This window comes from Scylla paramamosain, chromosome 45, assembly GCF_035594125.1.
Source record: "Scylla paramamosain isolate STU-SP2022 chromosome 45, ASM3559412v1, whole genome shotgun sequence".
Taxonomy (NCBI): domain Eukaryota; kingdom Metazoa; phylum Arthropoda; class Malacostraca; order Decapoda; family Portunidae; genus Scylla; species Scylla paramamosain.
The window spans coordinates 9853003-9877751 of record NC_087195.1 but is presented as its reverse complement, the minus strand read 5'-3'; the positions used below and the strand labels follow the sequence as shown (position 1 = coordinate 9877751).

Sequence of the window (24749 nt, the reverse complement as noted above, 5' to 3'; positions counted from 1 at the left end):
TCTGTTAATGAAGGAGTTTTTGGCTAGTTGGAGAACAGACTTGGCATGGTTCCGGGCAGAAATATAAAGTGCATGAGATTCTGGTGATGGAAGGCTTAAGTACCTTTTGTGGGCCACCTCTCTATCATGTATAGCACGAGAACAAGCTGTGTTAAACCAAGGTTTAGAAGGTTTAGGACGAGAAAAAGAGTGAGGAATGTACTCCTCCATGCCAGACACTATCACCTCTGTTATGCGCTCAGCACACAAAGACGGGTCTCTGACACGGAAGCAGTAGTCATTCCAAGGAAAATCAGCAAAACTATTCGTGTAGCTATGAGGTGAAGGACAGACAGTTGCATTGTCGGAGCCTAGCAGGTGCCATTTGCTCAAATTACGAATGGTTTAATCTTATTTTTTGCAGGCTGTGAAATATAACAGCATCTTATAACAAGACAAATGGTGTTAAAAATTATGTAATTTACCAATAAGCATTACATGACAACATTATTGCGGTGATTAAAAGTACTTCTGTAAAATGATACGTGGCATCATCACTCAGCTGTTTTCAAGGTCGCTGGAGCTCGCTCTCCCCTCCCTCTCTCGCTCTGATGATGCCACGTAGCATTTTACAGGAGAACTTTTAATCACCCCAATAATGTTGTCGTGTAATACTTATCGGTAAATTACATGCTTTTTAATACCATTTCTCTTGTTACGGGATACTGTAGTATTCCACGGCCTACAAAAAAAAAATATATATATATATATATATATATATATATATATATATATATATATATATATATATATATATATATATATATATATATATATATATATTCGTAAACCATTCGTAATTTGAGCAAGTAACACTTCCGAGGCTGCGACATTGCAACCGTCTGTCCGTCACCTCATAGCTGCACGCATAGTACCGCATACATTTTCAACTCTTCTGACAGCTAAATAAAGCCTTAAAATTCATATATGTATAGAATATTTTCTACTTACACGAATTACACGTTCTTTCACCTCTTCCAGTATTTGCAGGAACTCGCGTTACACCCTGTGAGTGTGTGTGTGTGTGTGTGTGTGTGTGTGTGTGTGTGTGTGTGTGTGTGTGTGTGTGTGTGTGTGTATATATATATATATATATATATATATATATATATATATATATATATATATATATATATATATATATATATATATATATTACGGGGGGTGATCATACATCGCTTATCCCCTTTCCCTTTCTCTCTGTTTGTCCTCTTCTTCGTTCCACTATCTTCTCATCTTCTTGTTCTTTCTCTCTTTCTATTCGCCTCTCATAACATAACACTTGCCTCCCAGAGCTTTAATCATTACATGATATAGTAAAAGAATTGCCCTCCTAGGCAAGTGTTAGATCCTACTCACTCTCCCTAATGCGCGCACAGTCATTTTTTTTTAACCTTATAGTCTTTTAATAGTAAGTTTATGCGCTCAGTGGAGGATGTCGGGCGGCGCGGCTGGCTGCTTTCACCTCTCCGTCCCTTCCCGTCCTTCCCCCACTTCCCCCTCATCAAATGATTCGTTAGCCATTGCTTGTAAGTGCGTGCGAGTTGCGTCTATCTTTGTACCCAACCTTATTTGCTGCTTAGACACGTCAGGAGTAAGGCGCACGAGAGCGAGACAGAGAGAGGCTAAGAGAATAACTTGGAATAAATGTTAGAGGATCCTTTTAGTAAAATTAATATTAAATGAGTATACAAGGCAGTAGCCCCTGTCTATGTAAGTAGGACTGGCGTCTATAGGAGTCTGCTTGTGAGTGTCATTCGTCTATAATTCGAGATAACACTATGTAACACGATTTTTGTCTTTGACAAGCAAATGTTGTTTTCCAAATTTTCATTGCAAAACAACAGAAAATGTCCATTATTCCTCTCACACTTTGCTTTTATGGCTTTTAGAATGATTTTTTGCCCGAAAATAGCTAAATTTCACAATTATTTATTTTTTTTTTCAGATATCACAGAGAACTTCTTTACTTCTTTGCTCTTGTTTTGATAAATTGACCACATATGTAGCAAAATGCATCTGAAGAATGATTGCAGCCTCTTGATGTCATTTCACCTCTTGTGATGTGTCTTCTCAGGTCTGCAAGCCCTTACTTTTATACTGTCAAGCAGTACTCTAGAATATTCTTAGTCTTTCTAGAATGTGTTCCAGAATGCTCTCAATCTTTCTAGAATATTCTTGAACCTACTGTAGAATGTTCTTAATCATTCTAGAAAATTCTTGTAGATTCTAGAAAATTTTTTATACTTCTAGATATTTATGTTGTATTCTAGAATATTCTGGAAGTGTTTACATTGAATAGAATGTTGTAAAATGTTCTAAAAACTTCTAAAAGTGTCTGGTAGAACATTTTGGAAGATTTGAGATTTCTGAAATGTAGGTAAATTCTTATAAATATGAGAAATTTCTTTTTAGATCTGGTCAGTTCAAGAATGATCTTATTAAAATAAAAAAAACTAATACATTTTATATTTTTCTTTCATTGTTTTAACTTATTTGCAACATTTCAAAAGCAATTAGATAAAAAAAATGAGATTTTGCAAGTCTGCCTGACATGAAAACCAATAGTAACCCACACTATAATGAAATAAGGCAAAAATGTAAATTAATTGTTCTAACCACAAAAGCAAAGTTTTAGGATCAAAATTATTTTTTTTCTTTCTATTTTGTTTAGATGCAAATAACTGGAAAATTATGGTTTGGGGTCAAGGACAAGACAAAAGTGAAATTTTGTTACATAGTTAATTCCTTGCACCGGCTCTTCAATTTCACTGACCCTCCTTGCGTCCATGAAGGAGTGAGTGGGTGGGGAAGTGAGGTTTGAGTTGGAACCGAGGCACGGAGGTTAAAGACCTCAAGAGGCTTGAGGAGGGTAAGAAGGTGGAGTTATTTGAGGCGGAGAAAAAGGAGGCGATAATGTATGAGAGCGAGGAGGCTGAAAAGAACAGAATACAGTAAAATCCCTCTCATCCGGCATTCGAGTATCCAGCAGCTTCAAGTATCCGGCACATTTTTCCCAGAGCTTTAAAATCAATAAAAAATCAATGTGTACTCATAAAATCGATTAAAATTCCCGCGCAAGGCATACTTTGTCCCCTCGCCACCAGAGCGCACTGCTTCGCGCCACCCGCGGCCCACTGCACTGTGTTTACTCAGTAACTCAGTCCCACGTGTGCACTGTTTATCGCCTGACGCCTTCATCATGCCTAAAGTTCAAGAAAAGAGGAAGCGTGTTGTGCTTACACTTAAACAGCTGATCAGATCAGCTGCTGATTAAGATCAGCTGATCTTTGTTATGGTAAGATGCGTGAGTGTAGGGTGGTGATTTTTTTTTTTTTTTTATGTAGGAAGGACACTTAAGCAGCTGATCAGATCAGCTGCTGATTAAGATCAGCTGATCTTTGTTATGGTAAGATGCGTGAGTGTAGGGTGGTGATTTTTTTTTTTTTTTTTATGTAGGAAGGACACTGGCCAAGGGCAACAAAAATCTAATAAAAACAATGCCCACTGAAATGCCAGTCCCATAAAAGGGTCAAAGCAGTGGTCAAAAATTGATGAATAAGTGTCTTGAAACCTACTTCTTGAAGGAATTCAAGTCATAGGAAGATGGAAATACAGAAGCAGGCAGGGAGTTCCAGAGTTTACCAGAGAAAGGGACGAATGATTGCGAATACTGGTTAACTCTTGCATTAGAGAGGTGGACAGAATAGGGGTGAGAGAATGAAGAAACTCTTGTGCAGGGAGGCCGCGGAAGGAGGGGAGGCATGCAGTTGGCAAGATCAGAAGAGCAACTGGCATGAAAATAGCGGTAGCAGACAGCTAGAGATGCAACACTGCGGCGATGAGAGAGAAGCTGAAGAAAGTCAGTTAGAGGAGAGGAGTTGATGAGATGAAAAGCTTTTGATTCCACCCTGTCTAGAAGAACAGTATGAGTGGAACCTCCCCAGACATGTGAAGCATACTCCGTACATGGACGGATAAGGCCCTTGTACAGAGTTAGCAGCTTGGGGGTTGGTGAGAAAAACTGGCGGAGACGTCTCAGAACACCTAACTTCATAGAAGCTGTTTTAGCTAGAGATGAGATGTGAAGTTTCCAGTTCAGATTATAAGTAAAGGATAGACCGAGGATGTTCAGTGTAGAAGAGGGGGACAGTTAAGTGTCATTGAAGAAGAGGGATAGTTGTCGGGAAGGTTGTGTCGAGTTGATAGATGGAAGAATTGAGTTTTTGAGGCACTGAACAATACCAAGTTTGCTTTGTCCCAATCAGAAATTTTAGGAAGATCATAAGTCAAGCGTTCTGTGGCTTCCCTGCGTGAAATGTTTACTTCCTGAAGGGTTGGACGTCTATGAAAAGACGTGAAAAAGTGCAGGGTGGTATCATCAGCGTAGGAGTGGATAGGACAAGAAGTTTGGTTTAAAAGATGATTAATAAATAATAAGAAGAGAGTGGGTGACAGGACAGAACCCTGAGGAACACCACTGTTAATAGATTTAGGAGAGGAATAGTGACCGTCTACCACAACAGCAATAGAACGGTCAGAAAGGAAACTTGAGATAAAGTTACAGAGAATAGAAACCGTAGGAGGGTAGTTTGGAAATCAAAGCTTTGTGCCAGACTCTATCAAAAGCTTTTGATATGTCCAAGGCAACAGCAAAAGTTTCACCAAAATCTCTAAAAGAGGATGACCAAGACTCAGTAAGGAAAGCCAGATCACCAGTGGAGCGGCTTTGACGGAACCCATACTGGCGATCAGATAGGTTATGAAGTGATAGATGTTTAAGAATCTTTCTGTTGAGGATAGATTCAAAAATTTTAGATTGGCCGGAAATTAAAGCAATAGGACGGTAGTTTGAGGGATTAGAACGGTCACCCTTTTTAGGGACAGGTTGAATTGCACTACATACATTTACACTTACATTTCACAAATGTTATTTAATCACCTTCAAAATACTCCCCTTTGGATTACACACACTTGTCCCAGCGTTTGTGCCACTGCTGGTAACACCTTTGGAATTAATTTTCTGTATTACTGTGAAGCTGCGTAGTCATTTGTTGCATAATTTATTCTCTTGAATCAAACCGAATCCCTTTCAGTGTGATTTTCAGTTTGGGGAAGAGCCAGAAGGCACACAGAGTTAAGTCTGGAGAGTAGGGAGCATGTCGGACAAGTAGTGTGTTGTTCTTGGCCAGGAAGCAGTGGATCAGATGGGCAGATCGTGATGAAGTTGCTAGTTCCTCGCTGCCCACATGTTTGGCAGCTTCCGACACACAACATTCCATTGGCGACGTAGAACCTCAGATAGCACTCTCTATTTATTGTTTGGCCTAGTGGTGCGTATTCATGATGCACAATACCGCAAGAGTCAAAGAAACAAATCAACAGTACTTAACATTACTGTGAACCGACAGTACTTTTTTGGGTCTTGGTGATGTTGCATACTTCCACTGGGAGGACTAGAATTTGGTTTCTGGGTCGTAACCATAAATCCCATGTGCCATCATCAGTTTTGATGGTCTTCATGAAGTCTGAGTCGTGGTTTGCACTGTCCAGCATATCCTGAGAGATTTCCATGCATCTGTTACAGTTGAATGCGCTGATCCTGTGCTTATAACCACTTCGTACACGATTTCTTGGATTGTTACAAGACGGTCTTCCATCACTAGTCGCCGGATTTTCTCAATCAGCTCCTCGGTCTGGCTTGCGGATAGCCTGCCTGACCGTGCCTCGCTTCCCATTGAGGTGCAGCTATCTGTACCAAACCCTGATTTGTGTTGGCCCATAGCGTCATCACCAAAGACCTGCTAAATCTTCTGAATGGTTTAACCTTGTGAATCACCAAGCGTCTGGCAAAACTTGATACAATATCTCTGCTCGATGCGTTCAGTAATATTGCAGGCGGAGTGAAAATCCGTTAAGCGTGCACAACACTTCTTCACTCTGATCTTACCAGCTCGGAACTGACGCAGCCTACTGCCGTGAAACTTTCCACGCACGCTCATGAGTGGTGGTGGCACCTACCCAAAGGATTTCACCTACGCTCCATTAGTTTTCGCGAGAAATAAAAATAAAAATGTCGGATACTTTATGAACGCACCTCGTACGTGTGTGTGTGTGTGTGTGTGTGTGTGTGATTATATATATATATATATATATATATATATATATATATATATATATATATATATATATATATATATATATATATATATATATATATATATTGTATATGGACAAGAAATTGTCTTTAAAACATGGTCTTTATAAATACCGATATATAGATGACACATTTATCAAGACCAAGAACGAAGATGGCGCCGTACAACTAAAGCGCTGCCTCGAAGAAACCTCTGGTCTTATCTTTATCATAGAGCACAGTGTAAACGGTGCCATGCCCTTCCGAGACGTCCTTGTAAAACAGCAGCAAGATTCCTTTAATACAGAACTATACACCAAGCCCACTAATCACTGCCTTAACGGAAGAGGCGAATATCCTGACGATACAAGGATTCTACCATCGGTGCATACGAGTACATCCGCAAGGCACTCATACACTGCAGTACCTGGCAGCAAGTGCATAAAGAAATAGAAAGGGAAACGCAAGTATTGATTAAAAGCGGCTTTAGTGAAAAGAATAACGTCCACCTCACCAAGATCATTGATAAGTGGCATAGCCCCAGCTCCTCCGAAAATACAAGAAAACTTGACAAAAGCGTATTTTACCGTTCCTTCTTCTCTACGGCATACAACGAAGAAGAGAGGATCATCACACAAATAATGAAAAGAAGCGTGAAGCCCACTGACCCCGAAAGAAAAAATTATCTTCAAATATACTCCATACTGTTCAAAAACATAATGGAAAGAGGTTCACTTGTAACCGAGGGAGCCGTGAAGCCCTCCCTTCATCCTACATCGACATGACGACAACGAAGCTTCCTCGACGCCTCACCTGCCATCTAAGATCTGAAGCCCTAAAGAAACTCTTACAGCAGAAACACGGCATCAAGATCACAAGACAATATCTAGAAGAGAATACCAAAATTGTGGACGTGTGTACAGATGCAAGGCACCTCGCAGTACTAGAAGCCTTGTACATGAAAGAATTCAGCCCTGAACTCAACGTACATGCCAACGACCTTCAGGCCCTGCCAGGCATGAAAAGAAACAACCAATCACAGCCGCCGGATAATGAGTCCAGCAACAGCGTGCAGCCAGCCGATGAGCGACGCTTGCGACCGAGGATGACCCCGCGGGCCACTGAATAAATACTGGGCCACACAGCGCCTCCAGCCACTCCCACGGTACCTGCGCAATGAAGTGTCCTTTGAGAAAAGAAATTCTTAAGAACAAGAGAAAAGCAGAGAGAGAAAAAGCAACTCCACATATGCTGTCCTAAAAATCAACAACCATGCACCACTCCCCACATACGCACACCTACGAGAAGAAATGCTGAAAATTCAAACATGCATCCAACATGCCCACTATAAAAACACAAAACCTTGGCACTTATGGAGAAGTACTAAACAAAAACACTAAAGCTGAATGAATTCCCAGAAATCAAAATCCCACAAGACGACACAGAACCCACCAAAACACACAATCATACCACACAACTGCTCAGTGAAGACGCCACCTACACGCCACAATACACAACATACACACCACCGGTGGAACCAAGAAAAACTTTAGGAACAGCAAAACCAGTGGAAGCATCGATATCACACAGAGAATTGAATAAAGAAATAAAAAAAAAAATTTGGTAGAAGAAATATTTCAGGCAAAAGCAAAAAACATTAGACTTTCCATTTATACAACCCAAGAGAGGGGCTGGCCAGCGGACACGTTTACTCTACAGGACCTAGTGGCGGGAATACACAAAAATCAATATAAATGTACATGGACATGTACACAATATACTGGAGAATACCTCATGAACTTAATAGAGGAAAATAAAGTAGAGATGCGGGGATGTTGGAAAACAGTTAGTCAGGACATTTTTCAGGAAAATTAGGTTTGGAATAGTGCAGGACAGACCATCACTAGAAAAAAAAAAAAAAAGGGAATCCAGGCATCGTAAAACTAGCGCATGAATACAGTCAGCGTAGTGCAATATCATTTCCAACACTGGCATACTAATAAACAATCAATTACATTAAATATATTAGATGTCAAGCCAGATATTGCACTTTTAAACACCCATGGTCTCATAGACAGAGATGCACTTAAAATTTTAGGCTACACAACACACAAAATAAATACTACACAAGAGGCAAATGATGGAAGTGCATTATTAGTTAAAACAACAATACCTCATAAAATGCATGATGAATTTATAACAGATGTACTTGCACTTGAAATTAATACCATACTAGGACCAAGCATAATTCCTAGCACTTATCTACCACCCAGAAGGCCATCCCTCCTATACCCTGACTTCTACAAATTAATAAACAATAATATACCCACCAACATACTAAGGGACGTAAATACATCACACACTAATAACAACACAGTAGGAAGAAGCTTGGCACAACTAATCAACACAGGAAATTTAATACATCTCGGTCCACACTATCCCACATACCTAAGGCAAGACACAGCTACCAGCCCAGATAAAATACTTGCAAATAAACAACACTTCTTGAACACATACAGTGAACCTGGAAAATGTCACTAGTTCAGACCACATTCCAGTAATTTTTAAAATAGCAACAAATCCTATCATTAAAAAAAAAAAAAAAAAAAAAAAAACGTATAACTATAACAAAGCCAATTGGGAACATTTTAGACCTAATAAAAAAAAAAAAAAAAAACAGAAAATTTCAAGATTACAGCGTAACACAAATAGAAGAAACAGAAAACTGAGTTAACATACTTGAAAAAAAAAATAATAAAAATAAAGCAATGGAAGAAAGCATACTAAAAAGTAAAAATAACAGAATATATGACTTAGAAATTACCCTGCAAATAAAGGAACTGCAAAACGAATACCTAACATTAAAATAAAAAGCAGATAGGAACAGTTGGACATGTAACAACTACAGAAAATATAAATACATTAGACAAGAAATTAGGGAAAACTGCAGGAAAAAGTTTAACAAAAACTGGGAAAGCAAAGATACAAAAACTTTCTGGTGTAAAATAAATAAATTAAGAGGCACAGCAACAAAGCAAAACAACTACTTATAGGATAATGTGGATAGAAAGTATTATACAGACAATGAAAAATGTGACTTAATGAAAAGAACCTGGGAAGACATCTTCAAAATAACTCCTGCAAAAGAGATAACTTTGATAGAAACAACAATATACATGTCAACAATTACATATAACTAAATCAACACAACGCCAACAGTAAATCTACACCTAATAAATAACAATGATCACTATACTAGACTTGTAACAGCAGGTGATATAAAAAAAAAAAAAAGATCGTTATACAAGCTAAGAATAAAGCACCAGGAATCTCAAAAACAAATAAAATAGTAATGCAGAATTACCGAGATAAATCAATTAATATGCTAACAAACATCTACAATGCCTCAATTGCAGCCGGTTATTTCCTGAAAACATTAAAGAAGTCCATTATAAGATTCATACCAAAGGAAAACAAGTCACCTAGTAACCCTATAAATTACAGGCCAATATCTCTTATAGAAATCCCCAGGAAAAATCCTTGAAAAAATAACACTAAGAAGACTAAACGCTTTTCTCACTGGAAAAAAAAAAAAAAAAAAACACTCAAAGTGCTTTCCTCACTTGAAAAAAAAAAAAAAAAAAAAAAACACTCAAAGATAGGCAACATCAACTCCGACCAGAGAGAGGCACCAACACTGCAATAGAAATTGCTTATAAAACGATCACCAATACACTAAACAACAAACAGCAAACTACATTAGTATTACGTGACGTAGAAAGAGCCTTTGACAAGATGTGGCACAACGGAATGTAATATTAAGTACTAAACTTGAACGTACCAACACCATAAGAAAGCATACGCTGTACCTTTCAAGGCAATCAAATAGCAAAAATACACATTGGTAACAAATATAGTGACCATATATAGTGACATACATATACAGAGTGGTGTACCACTGGGCAGTGTACTGTCACCTACCTTATACCCAGTGTGTTGCCGGTCCTCTGTGCCTCGATACCATATACGCTGATAATGTGACGCAAGTTAAAGCAAGTCCAAGTACATGATGAGAGACGAGGTTGAAAGAAAAATAACTAGAATAAACAATTACGAAAAACATTGGAAGATAAAAAACTAACGAAGAAAATTTTAAGATAATCCCCCTAGCACAACACAAATCACGAAACCTTGATATAGATAACGAAGTCATAGAACTAAGCAGTAATGGAAAATTACTCGGCTTAAAGATGCACAGACTTGGAATTGCACCTCATATAACTGAAATAAAACACAATGGAACAACAGTAGTAAATAAACTCTACACATTTAAAAACTTGACATCAAAAATGAAAGCTCTCGTTTTTCCCTCGTTATTGTTATTCTTTTTACCACTTCAGGAGTAATAATAAATGCAACGCCACACATTGAATCCTCTTTCCCGTTCCAGATGATAATATGGTTATGTTTTGCTTCCTTCATGTTTCATTCTTATTACATAGCATCCTAAAATATCAATATTTCTTTCCTTCATGGTTGAAACATTCAATGTTGCTACCTTGATCATCCTCTTCCCTACGTTCAATCCGTAATTGGTCGTTATCAAGTGTGTCGGTCTTTTCCGATCCTCAGCTTGAGCGTCTTGAGCAATTTTCTCAGTGGCTTGCTAGACCTGTCCTGGTTTCTGCTTTATTCAATATATTTGGAGCACCTCTCCTACAGAGGGTTCCCTCATTTGCCACCTGAGGGAAGCGTCTGGGTCTTGTGCTACCGTGACAGGCGCCTTGTCCATCTTGACCCTCTCTGGTCTGTCTGGTCTGACAGCTCTGTGTAACTTGTCTCTGTTCCGTCCTCTCATCTGTCAGGGTGGTGATAAGTTCTTGTAATCTTAGTACCTGCTTTCGTGTTTATCGTCTTCTTCCCTCATTTATTCTTTCTATTTCTTACTTCCTTCTTTATTTCTTCATTCATGTTTCATTCATCCTTCTTACGTGCTTAATTTCTTCTTGGTTCTTGGGTTACAACAGAGTATCAGTTGAACGATTAGAAACCAAAGTTGACATGAAGCTCCAGAGTGAAGAATAGGAGTTGTATGAGGGTAGTTGTGCCAGACTATCAAATACTTTTGACACGTCTACGGGAACAGCTAAAGTTTCACCAAATTCCCTAAAACACGACAATCATCATGCAGTAAGGTAAGCCAGATCACTAGTACAGCGGCCATGACGGAACCCACAGTGGCGATTAGATATATTGTTGTGTCGATAGACGGAATAGGTAGAATTTCACTGGGCAAGGTCCAAGCATGGAGGCACAGTTTCGAAGAACAATAAGAGGGCCCCATCAGGTCCATAACACTTCCGAGGGTTAAGGAGACCGTCCATAGAAAAAAAAAAATCGAAATATTTAGAATAAAAATTCTTTCTGTTCGTGAACTCTCCCGCCATCACGTGATTAAAGAAATACACAAAAATATATAAAAAAGTTATGGCTAAATAGCCCCTCCTGTCGTGGGTGTGACGCATGCAAACATCATGTCATCTTTCCATTGATAATTTCCATACATATGTATTTCTGGTATGGAATGGCAAACTGGCCTCTTCTTAGGTCATGGCGGCACACTGCTTACTCCCTCTCAAAGGCCTAAGTTATCTCCATAAAGGCCAGAAGTGGACACGTTACTCCCTGAATCGAGACGCAGAAAATGGACAGCCATGTTGTCTTCCAAGGCCAAGAAGCTATCATCCTATAGCAGTGACCACCAGCCAGGAGGCTTCTAATGACTTGTAAGTCTAGCGACAATGAGGGAGGTGGTGCCTCCTGACACCCTCGTTTTCAAGCGATTAGTACCTTTGAAAAAAAAAAAAAAAAAAAAAAAGAGGAAGGACAAGATCCCAACAATGCCGTATAACGTTCCAAAAATTATAGAGCGACGTGACTGTGGTGTAAAGGGACGGCGGGATAAGTGTACCACGTGTGGATGCATGCACTGTGGCGCTGCGATCTAAAGAGAAAGAAGTATTTAAACACGGACTTTTAAATCTCATTTTCTAAATAAAAAATAAATAAATAGATAAATAAATATTTTTTTTCTCGAAACTACTACGCTACTATTGGAACAGATGTTAATGAATGATGCATCATTGTAAAGGGGGACTAAAAAATTTATTCTCTTCAAGAGATTTCTCTAAATTATTTCGCAATTTTCAGCAATTACCAGCAAACATTTCGGTTGACCACCCCCCCCAAAAAAAAAAAATCACTTATGAAGACAAATTAAAAAATGTGCCTTGATAGTTCGATGGTGAGTTATGCAATGTATCTGGTAATTTCTTCCACCAATGCAAATCACTGGATAAAGGATTTATATCAAGTTAAAATTTAGCAAAAAAAAAAAAAAAAAAAAAAAAGAAAGAAAAGAAAAGAATAAATAAATAAATAAATAAATAAAAACTAAATTTTTACGCAAAACAAATAGAAATGAAGATCTGAAAACATGCTAAGATGTGTTACACAAGTGCATATTTATCATATTAAAAAAAAATCATATACCGATACTAAAGAATTGCCTGGACGGTCTCCTTAAGGCCAGCGTGAGGATGAAAAAAAAAAATAATAATAATAATAATAATAATAATAAATAAATAAATAAATAAAAATAAATAAATAAATAAATAATTAGGAAGATTCTTAGTTGTAACTATGGAAATCATCGCAGGATGAAGGAGAGGGACGAACAAGCCTGAATCATCCAAGGTAGATGTTTCCATGTACGTAAACCTATGACTTACTCTCCTCCCCATGATTTTATTACTCTCCTCCCCATGATTTTATTACTTAAGGGTTTTTTTTTTTTTTCTATATGGCTGAGACTTTAATGTCAATTTCTTACAGCATCTATCTGCTCTTCGAATATTTTCATTCATTCTTACTATGTAATATTCATAGGTTATTTTACGTTCTAAGCGCAGCAAAAACCCACTTCCTTCTTGCAGAAACATCCATGTTTGGAAATCTTGTTTACCACCACTTGCCGGTTTTCATCGTTTTCAATGATTTTTTTTTATATATCTATTTATTTATTTATTTTTTTTTCTTTTTTTACATAAGAGGGTCACTGGCCAAAGGAAACAAAAAAGAGTAAAAAAAAAAATCCAACTTAGGTGCCAGTCCCAAAAGAAATGTCAAGACAATTATCGAAAATTGAAGGATAAGTTTCTTCAAAACCTCCTTCTTGAAAGAGTTCAAGTCATAGGAAGGAAGAAATACAGAAGCAGGCAGGGACTTCCAGAGATTAGCAGAGAAAGGAATGAATTATTGAAAATACTGGTTAACTCTTGCATTAGAGAAATGGACAGAATAGAGATGAAAGAAGAAAGTCCTGTGCAGTGAGGCCGCAGGAGAGGAAGCAGGCAGTTAGCGAGATCAGATGAGTAGTTATTATGTAAATAGCGGTAGAAGATAGCAAGAGATGCAATATTCCGGGGGGGAAGGATGAGAAAAATTGCCGGAGACGACTCAGAACACCTAACTTCATAGAAGCTGGTTTAACTAGAGATGAGGTGTGAAGTTTCCAGTTTAGATTATAAGTAAAAGACAGACCAAGTACGTTCAGTGTAGAAGAGGTGGACAGTTGAGTAGCATTGAAGAAGAGGGGATAGTTGTCTGGAACGTTGTGTTGTTAATAGATGGAGGAATTGAGTTACTGAGGCATGGAACTATACTAAGTTTGCTCTGCCCCAATCACAAATTTTAAAGAGATCAGAAATCAGGTGTTCTGTGGGTGAAGAAGCAAAGTTATTGGAGATGTTTTGGGTTAGGTGTCAGAGGTCACGAGGGGAGTTACATCTTCAAAGATTTTGACACTTTCTCTTAATGAAAGACTTTTTTGGCTAGTTGGAAAACAGACTTCGCATGATTCCAGGCAAAAATATAAAACCAATGATATTCAGGTGATGGAAGGCTGAAGTACTTTTTGTGGGCCACCTCCCTATCTTGTAAAGCACGGGAACAGGCTGAAATAAACCAATGTTTGGAAGTTTAGGTTAAGAGAAAGAGTGAGGAATGTACGCCTCCATGTCAGACACTGTCACCTTTGTTATGCGCTCAGGACACAGAGACGGGTACCCAACACAGAAGCATTAGTCATTCCAAGGAAAATCTGCATAATACCTCCTCAGGTCCCCCAAATTAACAGAGGCAAGACGTGACAGGCACCTCCACTTTGAAGAGATATTGAAGTGATAAGACAGATTACAGATATGAGATTGTGATTGGATTAGCCCAATGGAGAAGATAGGGTAATAGCACAAGCAGAAGGATTAGAGGTTAGGAAAAGGTCAAGAATGTTGGGCGTACCTTCAAGACGGCCACCAGTTGCTCTAGGTCGTGGAGGATAGCAAATTTAAAGCTAGTTCACAAGGATGGTCACCAAAGCTTGTGATGAACATTGAAACTTCCAAGAAGGGAGATCTTTGCAAAAGGGAATTTGCTCCGCTTTGGAAGTTAAATAGTCACAGAATTTTTTATGGTTAGAGGGGTTGGGTGAGAGGTATACAGCACAGATAAATTTAGTTTGACACTGACTCTGTAGTCGTAGCCAGAGAGTAGAAAACTCGGAAGATTCAGGAGCGTGGGCACGAGAGCAAGTTAAGTCGTTGCGCACATAGATGCCACATCCGGCTTTGGATTGAAAATTAAGATAAAGTAGGAGGGAACAGAAAAGGGGCTATTGTCATTTGCCTCAGACATTTGTGTTTCAATGAGGAAAAGATGAAATTTAATATACGAGAGGTGGTGTTCTACAAATTGAAAATTAGATGTAAGACCACGAATGTTGCAGAAGTTAATGAAAAAAAGTTAATAGGGTATCAAGAAATTTAAGGTCGATACCAGAAGAGCAGTCCGACCTGAGAACATTTGTGGTCCCCTCTCCAGATGGGGACTCCAAGGCTGGTGTAGGAGTCGCCATATTGATTTTGAATTTTGAGTGAAAGGTGTGTGTGTAATTAGGTAGTTTTGTGTAAAGGAAGAGAGTTTTTAGAGGGCAGGCTGTGACTGTCCCCTTGTACTGTAAGACATAAAGGGAAACGTTCAGTGAGATCACAGCAGGGTTTAATGATAAATTCACACCACCCCCTGATCTAGTGCTTTAGACCTTACTGGGAGTAATTATCGTTTGGGCAGGTGTCTACTGCCTCCTCCTTGGTAAACAAGGCTTCGAAAATGGTACAATCTATGACTTACAGCAATTGTTGCAGCAGTATACTAGTATTTATGACCATCTTGGAAAGACACCCAGTATTCTTGAACATTTCTGTAGGGCCAATCATTCTGCATATTCTGTCAAACTGCACTTTTTGTCAGACTCCCCTCGATCATAGTCTTATTCCTACACCCTCTCATATATCGCTAAAGTGTTGCCTCTACAGCAAGTAAACAGTGAATGTTTCCAGCATCACGTCTCTGTTAAGCGGGAAGATCTTAGAGATAGTATTCCAGTAATATTGAAATGTCTCCTGCTTCCATGACAGCGCTGTATCTCATCTTATAGAGCGTGATTGTTTATGGCACGGAGGGATACACACTTTCTTTAATCCTAAAGCCCCAAAACGTTGGTTCAGCACTCATCTTGTTTTGACACTGCCCAGGACCCTTAGCCTTCCACTTCCTTTATTTATTTATTTATTTATTTATTTATTTATTTATTTATTTTTTATGTAGGAGGGACACTGGTCAAGGGCAACAAAAATCCAATAAAAAAAAAAAGAGCTCACTGAGATGCCAATCCCATAAAAGGGTCCAAAGCGGTAGTCAAAAACTGAAGGATAAGTGTTTTGAAACCTCCTTCTTGAAGGAATTCAAGTCATAGGAAGGTGGAAATACAGAAGCAGGCATGGAGTTCCATAATTTATGAGAAAAAGGGATGAATGATTGAGAATACTAGTTAAGTCTTGCATTAGAGAGGTGGACAGAATAGGAGTGAGAAAGAAGAAAGTCTTGTGCAGCAAGATCGCGGGAGGAGGGGAGCCATGCAGTTAGCAAGATCACAAGAGCAGTTAGCATGAAAATAGCGGTAAAAGACAGCTAGAGATGCAACATTCCGGCGATGAGAGAGAGGGTAAAGACAGTTAGTTAGACGAAAGGAGTTGATGAGACGAAAAGCTTTTGATTCCACCCTGCCTAGAAAAGCGGTATGAGTGGAACAGACCGAGACAGACAGACCGAGGATGTTCAGTGTAGAAGAGGGGGACAGTTGAGTGTCATTGAAGAAGAGGGGATAGTTGTCTGGAAGGTTGTGTCGAGTTAACAGATGGAGGAATTGAGTTTTTGAGGCATTGAACAGCACCAAGTTTGCTCTGCCCCAATCAGAAATTTTAGAAAGATCAGAAGTGAGGCCTTCTGCGGCTTCCCTCCGTGAAATATTTACTTCCTGAAGGGTTGGATGTCCATGAAAAGACGTGGAAAAGTGCAGGGTGGTATCATCAGTGTAGGAGTGGATAGGACAAGAAGTTTGGTTTAGAAGGTCATTGATGAATAAGAAGAAGAGAGTGGGTGAGAGGACAGAACTCTGAGGAAGACTACTGTTAATAGATTTAGGAGAAGAACAGTGATCGTCTACCAAAGCAGCAATAGAACGGTCGGAAAGGAAACTTAAGATGAAGTTACAGAGAGAAGGATAGAAGCCGTAGGAGGGTAGTTTGGAAATCAAAGCTTTGTGCCAGACTCTATCATAAGCTTTTGATATGTCCAACAGCAAAAGTTTCACCAAAATCTCTAAAAGAGGATGACCAAGACTCAGTGAGGAAAGCCAGAAGATCACCAGTAGAGCGGCCCTGACGGAACCCATACTGGCGATCAGATACAAGGTTGTGAAGTGATAGATGTTTAAGAATCTTCCTGTTGCGGATAGATTCTAAAACTTTAGATAGGCAGGAAATTAGAGCAATAGGACGGTAGTTTGAGGGATTAGAACGGTCACCCTTTTTTAGGAACAGGCTGAATGTAGGCAAACTTCCAGCAAGAAGGAAAGATAGATGTTGACAGACAGAGCTGAAAGAGTTTGACTAGGCAAGGTGCAAGCACGGAGGCACAGTTTCGAAGAACAATAGGAGGGACTCCATCAGGTCCATAAGCCTTCTGAGGGTTTAGGCCAGCGAGGGCATGGAAAACATCATTGCAAAGAATTTTAATACGTGGCATGAAGTAGTCAGAGGGTGGAGGAGAGGGAGGAACAAGCCCAGAATCGTCCAAGGTAGAGCTTTTAGCAAAGGTTTGAGCGAAGAGTTCAGCTTTAGAAATAGATGTGATAGCAATGGTGCCATCTGGTTGAAATAAAGGAGGGAAAGAAGAAGAAACAAAGTTATTGGAGATATTTTTGGCTAGATGCCAGAAGTCACGAGGTGAGTTAGATCTTGAAAGATTTTGATACTTTCTGTTAATGAAGGAGTTTTTGGGTAGTTGGAAAACAAACTTGGCATGGTTCCGTGCAGAAATATAAAGTGCATGAGATTCTGGTGATGGAAGGCTTAAGTACCTTTTGTGGGCCACCTCTCTTTCATGTATAGCACGAAAACAGGCTGTGTTAAACCAAGGTTTTACTAAGATTAAACCAACGTTTAGGTCGAGAAAAAGTGAGGAATGTACGACTCCATGCCAGACAGTACCACCTCGGCACACAAAGCAGTAGTCATTCCAAGGAAAATCAGCAAAATACCTCCTCAGGTCCCCTCAACTAGCAAAGGCAAAACAGCAGACACACCTTCTTTTACAGGGGATCCTGAGGAGGGATTGGAGCGATAGGACAAGATACAGATATGAGATTGTAGTCGGAGGAGCCCAACGGAGAAGAAAGGGTGACAGCATAAGCAGAAGGATTAGAGGTCGGGAAAAGGTCAAGAATGTTGGGCGTATCTCCAAGATGGTCAGGAATACGAGTAGGGTGTTGCACCAATTGCTCTAGATCGTGGAGGATAGCAAAGTTGAAGGCTAGTTCACCAGAATGATCAGTGAAGGGAGAGGAAAGCCAAAGCAGATGGTGAACATTGAAGTCTCCAAGAATGGAGATCTCTGCAAAAGGGAAGAGAGTCAGAATGTGCTCCACTCTGGAAGTTAACTAGTCAAAGAATTTCTCATAGTCAGATGAGTTAGGTGAGAGGTATACAACACAGATAAATTTAGTTTGAGAGTGACTCTGTAGTCGTAGCCAGATGGTGGAAAACTCGGAAGATTCAAGAGCGTGGGCGGGAGAGCAGGTTAAATTGTTGTGCACATTTTTTTTTTTTTTTATGTAGGAAGGATACTGGCCAAGGGCAACAAGAATCTAATAAAAAAAAATGCCCACTGAAATGAAAGTCCCATAAAAGGGTCAAAGCAGTGGTCAAAAATTGGTGGATAAGTGTCTTGAAACCTCCCTCTTGAAGGAATTCAAGTCATAGGAAGGTGGAAATACAGAAGCAGGCAGGGAGTTCCAGAGTTTTCCAGAGAAAGGGATGAATGATTGAGAATATTGGTTAACTCTTGCGTTAGAGAGGTGGACAGAATAGGGGTGAGAGAAAGAAGAAAGTCTTGTGCAGCGAGGGCGCGGAAGGAGGGGAGGCATGCAGTTAGCAAGATCAGAAGAGCAGTTAGCATGAAAATAGCGGTAGAAGACAGCTAGATATGCAACATTGCGGCGGTGAGAGAGAGGCTGAAGACAGTCAGTTAGAGGAGAGGAGTTGATGAGACGAAAAGCTTTTGATTCCACCCTGTCTAGAAGAGCAGTATGAGTGGAACCCCCCCAGACATGTGAAGCATACTCCATACATAAACGGATAAGGTCCTTGTACAGAGTTAGCAGCTGGGGGGGGTGAGAAAAACTGGCGGAGACGTCTCAGAACACCTAACTTTATAGAAGCTGTTTTAGCTAGAGATGAGATGTGAAGTTTCCAGTTCAGATTATAAGTAAAGGACAGACCGAGGATGTTCAGTGTAGAAGAGGGGGACAGTTGAGTGTCATTGATGAAGAGGGGATAGTTGTCTGGAAGGTTGTGTCGAGTTGATAGATGGAGGAATTGAGTTTTTGAGGCATTGAACAATAACAAGTTTGCTCTGTCCCAATCAGAAATTTTAGGAAGATCAGAAGTCAGGCGTTCTGTGGCTTCCCTGCGTGATATGTTTACCTCCTGAAGGGTTGGACGTCTATGAAAAGACGTGGAAAAGTGCAGGGTGGTATCATCAGCGTAGGAGTGGATAGGACAAGAAGTTTGGTTTAGAAGATCATTAATGAATAATAAGAAGAGAGTGGGTGACAGGACAGAACCCTGAGGAACACCACTGTTAATAGATTTAGGAGAAGAACAGTGACCGTCTACCACAGCAGCAATAGAACGGTCACAAAGGAAACTTGAGATGAAGTTACAGAGAGAAGGATAGAAACCGTAGGAGGGTAGTTTGGAAATCAAAGCTTTGTGCCAGACTCTATCAAAGGCTTTTGATATGTCCAAGGCAACAGCAAAAGTTTCACCAAAATCTCTAAAATAGGATGACCAAGACTCAGTAAGGAGAGCCAGAAGATCACCAGTAGAGCGGCCTTGATGGAACCCATACTGGCGATAAGATAGAAGGTTGTGAAGTGATAGATGTTTAAGAATCTTCCTGTTGAGGATAGATTCAAAAACTTTAGATAAGCAGGAAATTAAAGCAATAGGACGGTAGTTTGAGGGATTAGAGCGGTCACCCTTTTTAGGAACAGGTTGAATGTAGGCAAACTTCCAGCAAGAAGGAAAGGTAGATGTTGACAGACAGAGCTGAAAGAGTTTGACTAGGCAAGGTGGAAGCACGGAGGCACAGTTTCGGAGAACAATAGGAGGGACCCTATCAGGTCCATAAGCCTTCCGAGGGTTTCGGCCAGCGAGGGTATGGAAAACATCATTGCGAAGAATTTTAATAGGTGGCATGAAGTAGTCAGAGGGTGGAGGAGAGGGAGGAACAAGCCCAGAATCGTCCAAGGTAGAGTTTTTAGCAAAGGTTTGAGCAAAGAGTTCAGCTTTAGAAATAGATGTGATAGCAGTGGTGCCATCTAGTTGAAGTAGAGGAGGGAAAGAAGAAGAAGCAAAGTTATTGGAGATATTTTTGGCTAGATGCCAGAAATCACGAGGGGAGTTAGATCTTGAAAGGTTTTGACATTTTCTGTTAATGAAGGAGTTTTTGGCTAGTTGGAGAACAGACTTGGCATAGTTCCGTGCAGAAATATAAAGTGCATGAGATTCTGGTGATGGAGGGCTTAAGTACCTTTTGTGGGCCACCTCTCTTTCATGTATAGCACGAGAACAAGCTGTGTTAAACCAAGGTTTAGAAGGTTTAGGATGAGAAAAAGAGTGAGGAATGTACGCCTCCATGCCAGACACTATCACCTCTGTTATGCGCTCAGCACACACACGGGTCTCTGACACGGAAGCAGTAGTCATTCCAAGGAAAATCTGCAAAATACCTCCTCAGGTCCCCCCAACTAGCAGAGGCAAAACGCCAGAGGCACCTTCGCTTAGGGGGATCTTGAGGAGGGATCGGAGTGATAGGAAAAGATAAAGATATGAGATTGTGATCGGAGGAGCCCAACGGAGAGGAAAGGGTGACAGAATAAGCAGAAGGATTAGAGGTCAGAAAAAGGTCAAGAATGTTGGGCGTATCTCCAAGACGGTCAGGAATACGAGTAGGGTGTTGCACCAATAAACGCAATATCCAGCTTTGGATTGAAAATGAGGATAGTGAAAGTAGTAGGCAACAGAAAAGGGGCTACTGTCAGTTGCCTCAGACATCTGAGTTTCAGTGAGGAAAAGAAGATGAGGTTTACAAGAGAGGTGGTGTTCTACAGATTGAAAATTAGATCTTAGACCGCGAATGTTGCAGAAGTTAATGAAGAATAAGTTGAGGTGGGTGTCAAGACACTTAGTGTCGTTGTCAGAAGGGCAGTCCGACCTGGGGACATTTGTGGTCCCCTCCCCAGATTGGGACTCCGAGGCTGGTGTAGGAGTCGACATGATAATTTTGAAATTTTGAGTGAAGTGTGTGTGTGTTATTAGATGCTTGTAGTTTTGTGTGGAGGAAGAGAGTTGTCTTTAGAGGGCAGGCTGTGACTGCCTCCTTGTGTTGTGAGACGCAAAGGGAAACGTTCAGTGAGGTCATAGCTGGGTTTAATGTTAAGTTCACAGCATCCCCTGATCCAGTGCTTCACTGGGAGTAATTATCGTTTCGGCAGGTGCCTACTGCCTCCTCCTGATAAACACTTCTCAGCGTTTTTCTCTTGCGATGTAGAACAATACTAAACATCTATAACTAGATTTTCAACTCTCTCTCTCTCTCTCTCTCTCTCTCTCTCTCTCTCTCTCTCTCTCTCTCTCTCTCTCTCTCTCTCTCTCTCTCTCTCTCTCTCTCTCTCTCTCTCTCTCTCTCTCTCTCAATTGCGATTCCTCTCTTGTAACGTTATTTCCATGTTACTGCTCTCATGAACTTGCTTATTGCATGTTTAACCGGAGCCCTTCCCCGATGGGCTCTCCATTTACTCTCAATATTTATTCTATACATATTACTCAAATATATTATATCACCCCATTTACGCATAAACTCTGGAATTCCCTACCCATATTTGCCTTACGTGTAGATGTAAGTTGAACTATTTCAGAAATGAGACCCAAGATTCTTGCTAAAGTTTGATTAGCCTAGCAACTTGGAGTTTGTTTCCAGTACTTCTTTTGAAATGTCAATAATCTAAGGTTTATTGCTGTTTGTGTGTCCATACAGACGAAAACACCACTATAATCGCCCACCCAACTCCGCTTACACACACACACACACACACACACACACACACACACACACACACACACACACACACACACACACACTATCGTGCATTTGAAATAAATTTTAGTCGATGATTAGCTGAGCATGATAATATTTACTATGAATCATGTATTTCTTATATCACTTCATTCTTTTTATTCTTTCCTTTGGTGGCGGCGAAACAGAAACACGTGGGGCAATAGGGCAGCAGCAGAAAGCACTGGTATGATGACTGTCTTCGTCTTGGGCGTCACCAACAACATTCAATACCAACAACTCATTGAAGAGGAAAGCCAAACCTATCACGATATCATTCAAGTGAACTTTATTGACTCGTACCGCAACCTGACGCTGAAGACGTTAACAATTTTACACTGGACTAAGACTTACTGCCCGGGGGCCTCCTGGCTCCTAAAGAGTGACGAGGATATATTTGTCAATCCCTTTGCGCTTAGGAATATTGTAGCTAACCACACGCAGGCAGGTTTTGTTTGCTTTTTGAATCGTTTCCTGTGGGTGTGTCGTAAGGGCAAAAATTGCCCGCAAAAGTGGGCCGTATCATCGCAAGAGTACCAACACAGCATCTACCCTCCCTATTGTCTGGGTCCTGCCTATGCTATCTCTTCCAATATGGTCAGAAAAGTTTTCACTGATGCCAATAAAACACACCCATTCGTAATGGAAGACGTGTACTTTACCGGGATCCTTGCTTTGCATCATATGGCCGAATATGTAGACTTGAAAGGTAGATTTTATTTTCATGCCTCTGATGTAAGTGAAATTTTGTGGAATGGTACAACTGTATTCAGTATGATTAGCCCAAAAGCCAGGAACGCATCACACTACATTCTGTGGGATAAAATTGTGAATTATAATCAAGCTATTCCTTTACTTTAGGTTTCCATCAGTCTGTTGCCGTAACCATATAGCAACATAAGAGGTGTCATACGGCAGAAATTACCTTCATCGACCACAACAGGAGACCAAAGATTCAGTATTTCTATATAAAATAATGCAAATTCCTTGACTTTAGCTAATTAGTTAAAGACAAGACAAGAACAGACAAGAACAAAAACTTTGATATAACGGATAGATAATTAGAGTATTAATGTAGCCTGCTAGTCAAGACTAGTCTCTAAATTGTTTACTGTAGAGAGGAGGGGCACCTTTATGCTTGAAAAAATATATATTTTCGTGTTTTTAGAGATGGGTCATCCACTAGTGGTGGTACATATTTCATGTATTAGCGAAAGTATTATAGACTTTTTTTTATTGGGGCGGTCTTTAAAGGCGTGATTATCGACAACACCACAACACACATTAAGGGAAAACGTGTTCTGGCAATTTCTTTATTTTTTTCTTTAGAAGGCTGCTTATTGTATGCATAATAAATTCCTGAACAAATGAATATGGCCACTTTGTATACAATATATGTCCTTAGATAAGAAGGTTCTTGTAGCCATCTGAAGAACCCCAATCTTCTACGTGCTCTCTAGGCTTTCATATGAGGAATTTTATGTCGACACGAAATAAGCATGCTGACGCTCGGGCTCTCTTTAATAGTCGTAATAATTCAGCAGTCTCAGTCATATAACGCTGCTTTCCTCTATGCTAAATGTATGAAAGTCAAGAACAAAAATTATGGACCCGGGGCAGGTCTTTTTTCCACTCAATCTTCCACCCCTTCTAATCTTGGGTGGATTAACTTATCAGCAAGGAAAAGTTTTCATAAAGGGTGGCGGTTGACTTAAAGGAAGGGGATCAACTAAAACAATTCACACCTTCCGGTTGTGCGCCTTTCCCCCACATCCCCCTTCCCTCCGTTTCTCTCTCTCTCTCTCTCTCTCTCTCTCTCTCTCTCTCTCTCTCTCTCTCTCTCTCTCTCTCTCTCTCTCTCTCTCTCTCTCTCTCTCTCCCTCCCCCCCCCCCCCTCTCTCTCTCTCTCTCTCTCTCTCTCTCTCTCTCTCTCTCTCTCTCTCTCTCTCTCTCTCTCTCTCTCTCTCTCTCTCTTCTTCTTCTTCTTCTTCTTCTTTCATCCCCCCTCCTTCCCCTTTCTTTCTACCTCCTCCTCCTAATCATATAACGGAAGTAGCAAAAAACAGCTAATAAATTCTTTGTTTTTACTGATCGAACTTTCACTTTTAAATCAGAAATGGTAATATTTAATCTTTTTAATTCGCTTATACGCCCTTATCTTGAGTATTGTGTGCATTTATAAGGTCATCGAAAAAAAAAATATATATATATATATATATATATATATATATATATATATATATATATATATATATATATATATATATATATATATATATATATATATATATATATATATAGCTAACGGCAACGAAAATCATACCGAAATTAGGAAACAAATCTTACGGAGATCGGTTCAAGGAACTTGACTAAACGCAGAATAAGAAGCGGCCTCATCGAAGTTTTTTTTTTTAATCTTCAAGGGTTTTGTGAACGTTGAACCAGAAAATTTGTTCACAATGCCCAAGTCTACCTTAGCGTTTTGTAACAAATGAGGCAAGTCATTTTTTCACTAACCGTGTCGTAAATATCTGGAATGAATCGTCCTCGAATGTAGTCAGCTCGAATACAACAGAAACAATTAAAAATCGCCTTGATAAATATCTGATGTCAAATTCCCGCTTGTCACTGTTCCCCTTCTTATAAAAATCACACCGCGGATATTTCGTCTTTCGGTGCAATACTATCTGTCATCTGATGAGGGTATATTTCACCAAGG

The 24749-nt window shown here is 39.9% G+C and overlaps 1 protein-coding gene across 1 annotated transcript in view; it reads left to right on the top strand.

Annotated features, from left to right (window-relative positions):
* Window positions 1-23642, top strand: part of LOC135094269 (beta-1,3-galactosyltransferase 5-like) — a 29227-nt gene extending 5585 nt beyond the window's left edge. Inside the window, exon 5 of the mRNA XM_063994251.1 lies at window positions 22180-23642. Coding sequence (XP_063850321.1) covers window positions 22180-22891 — 712 coding nt within the window. The 3' untranslated portion in view covers window positions 22892-23642. The remainder of the gene's footprint in view (window positions 1-22179) is intronic.
* Window positions 23643-24749: the final 1107 nt, after the last annotated feature.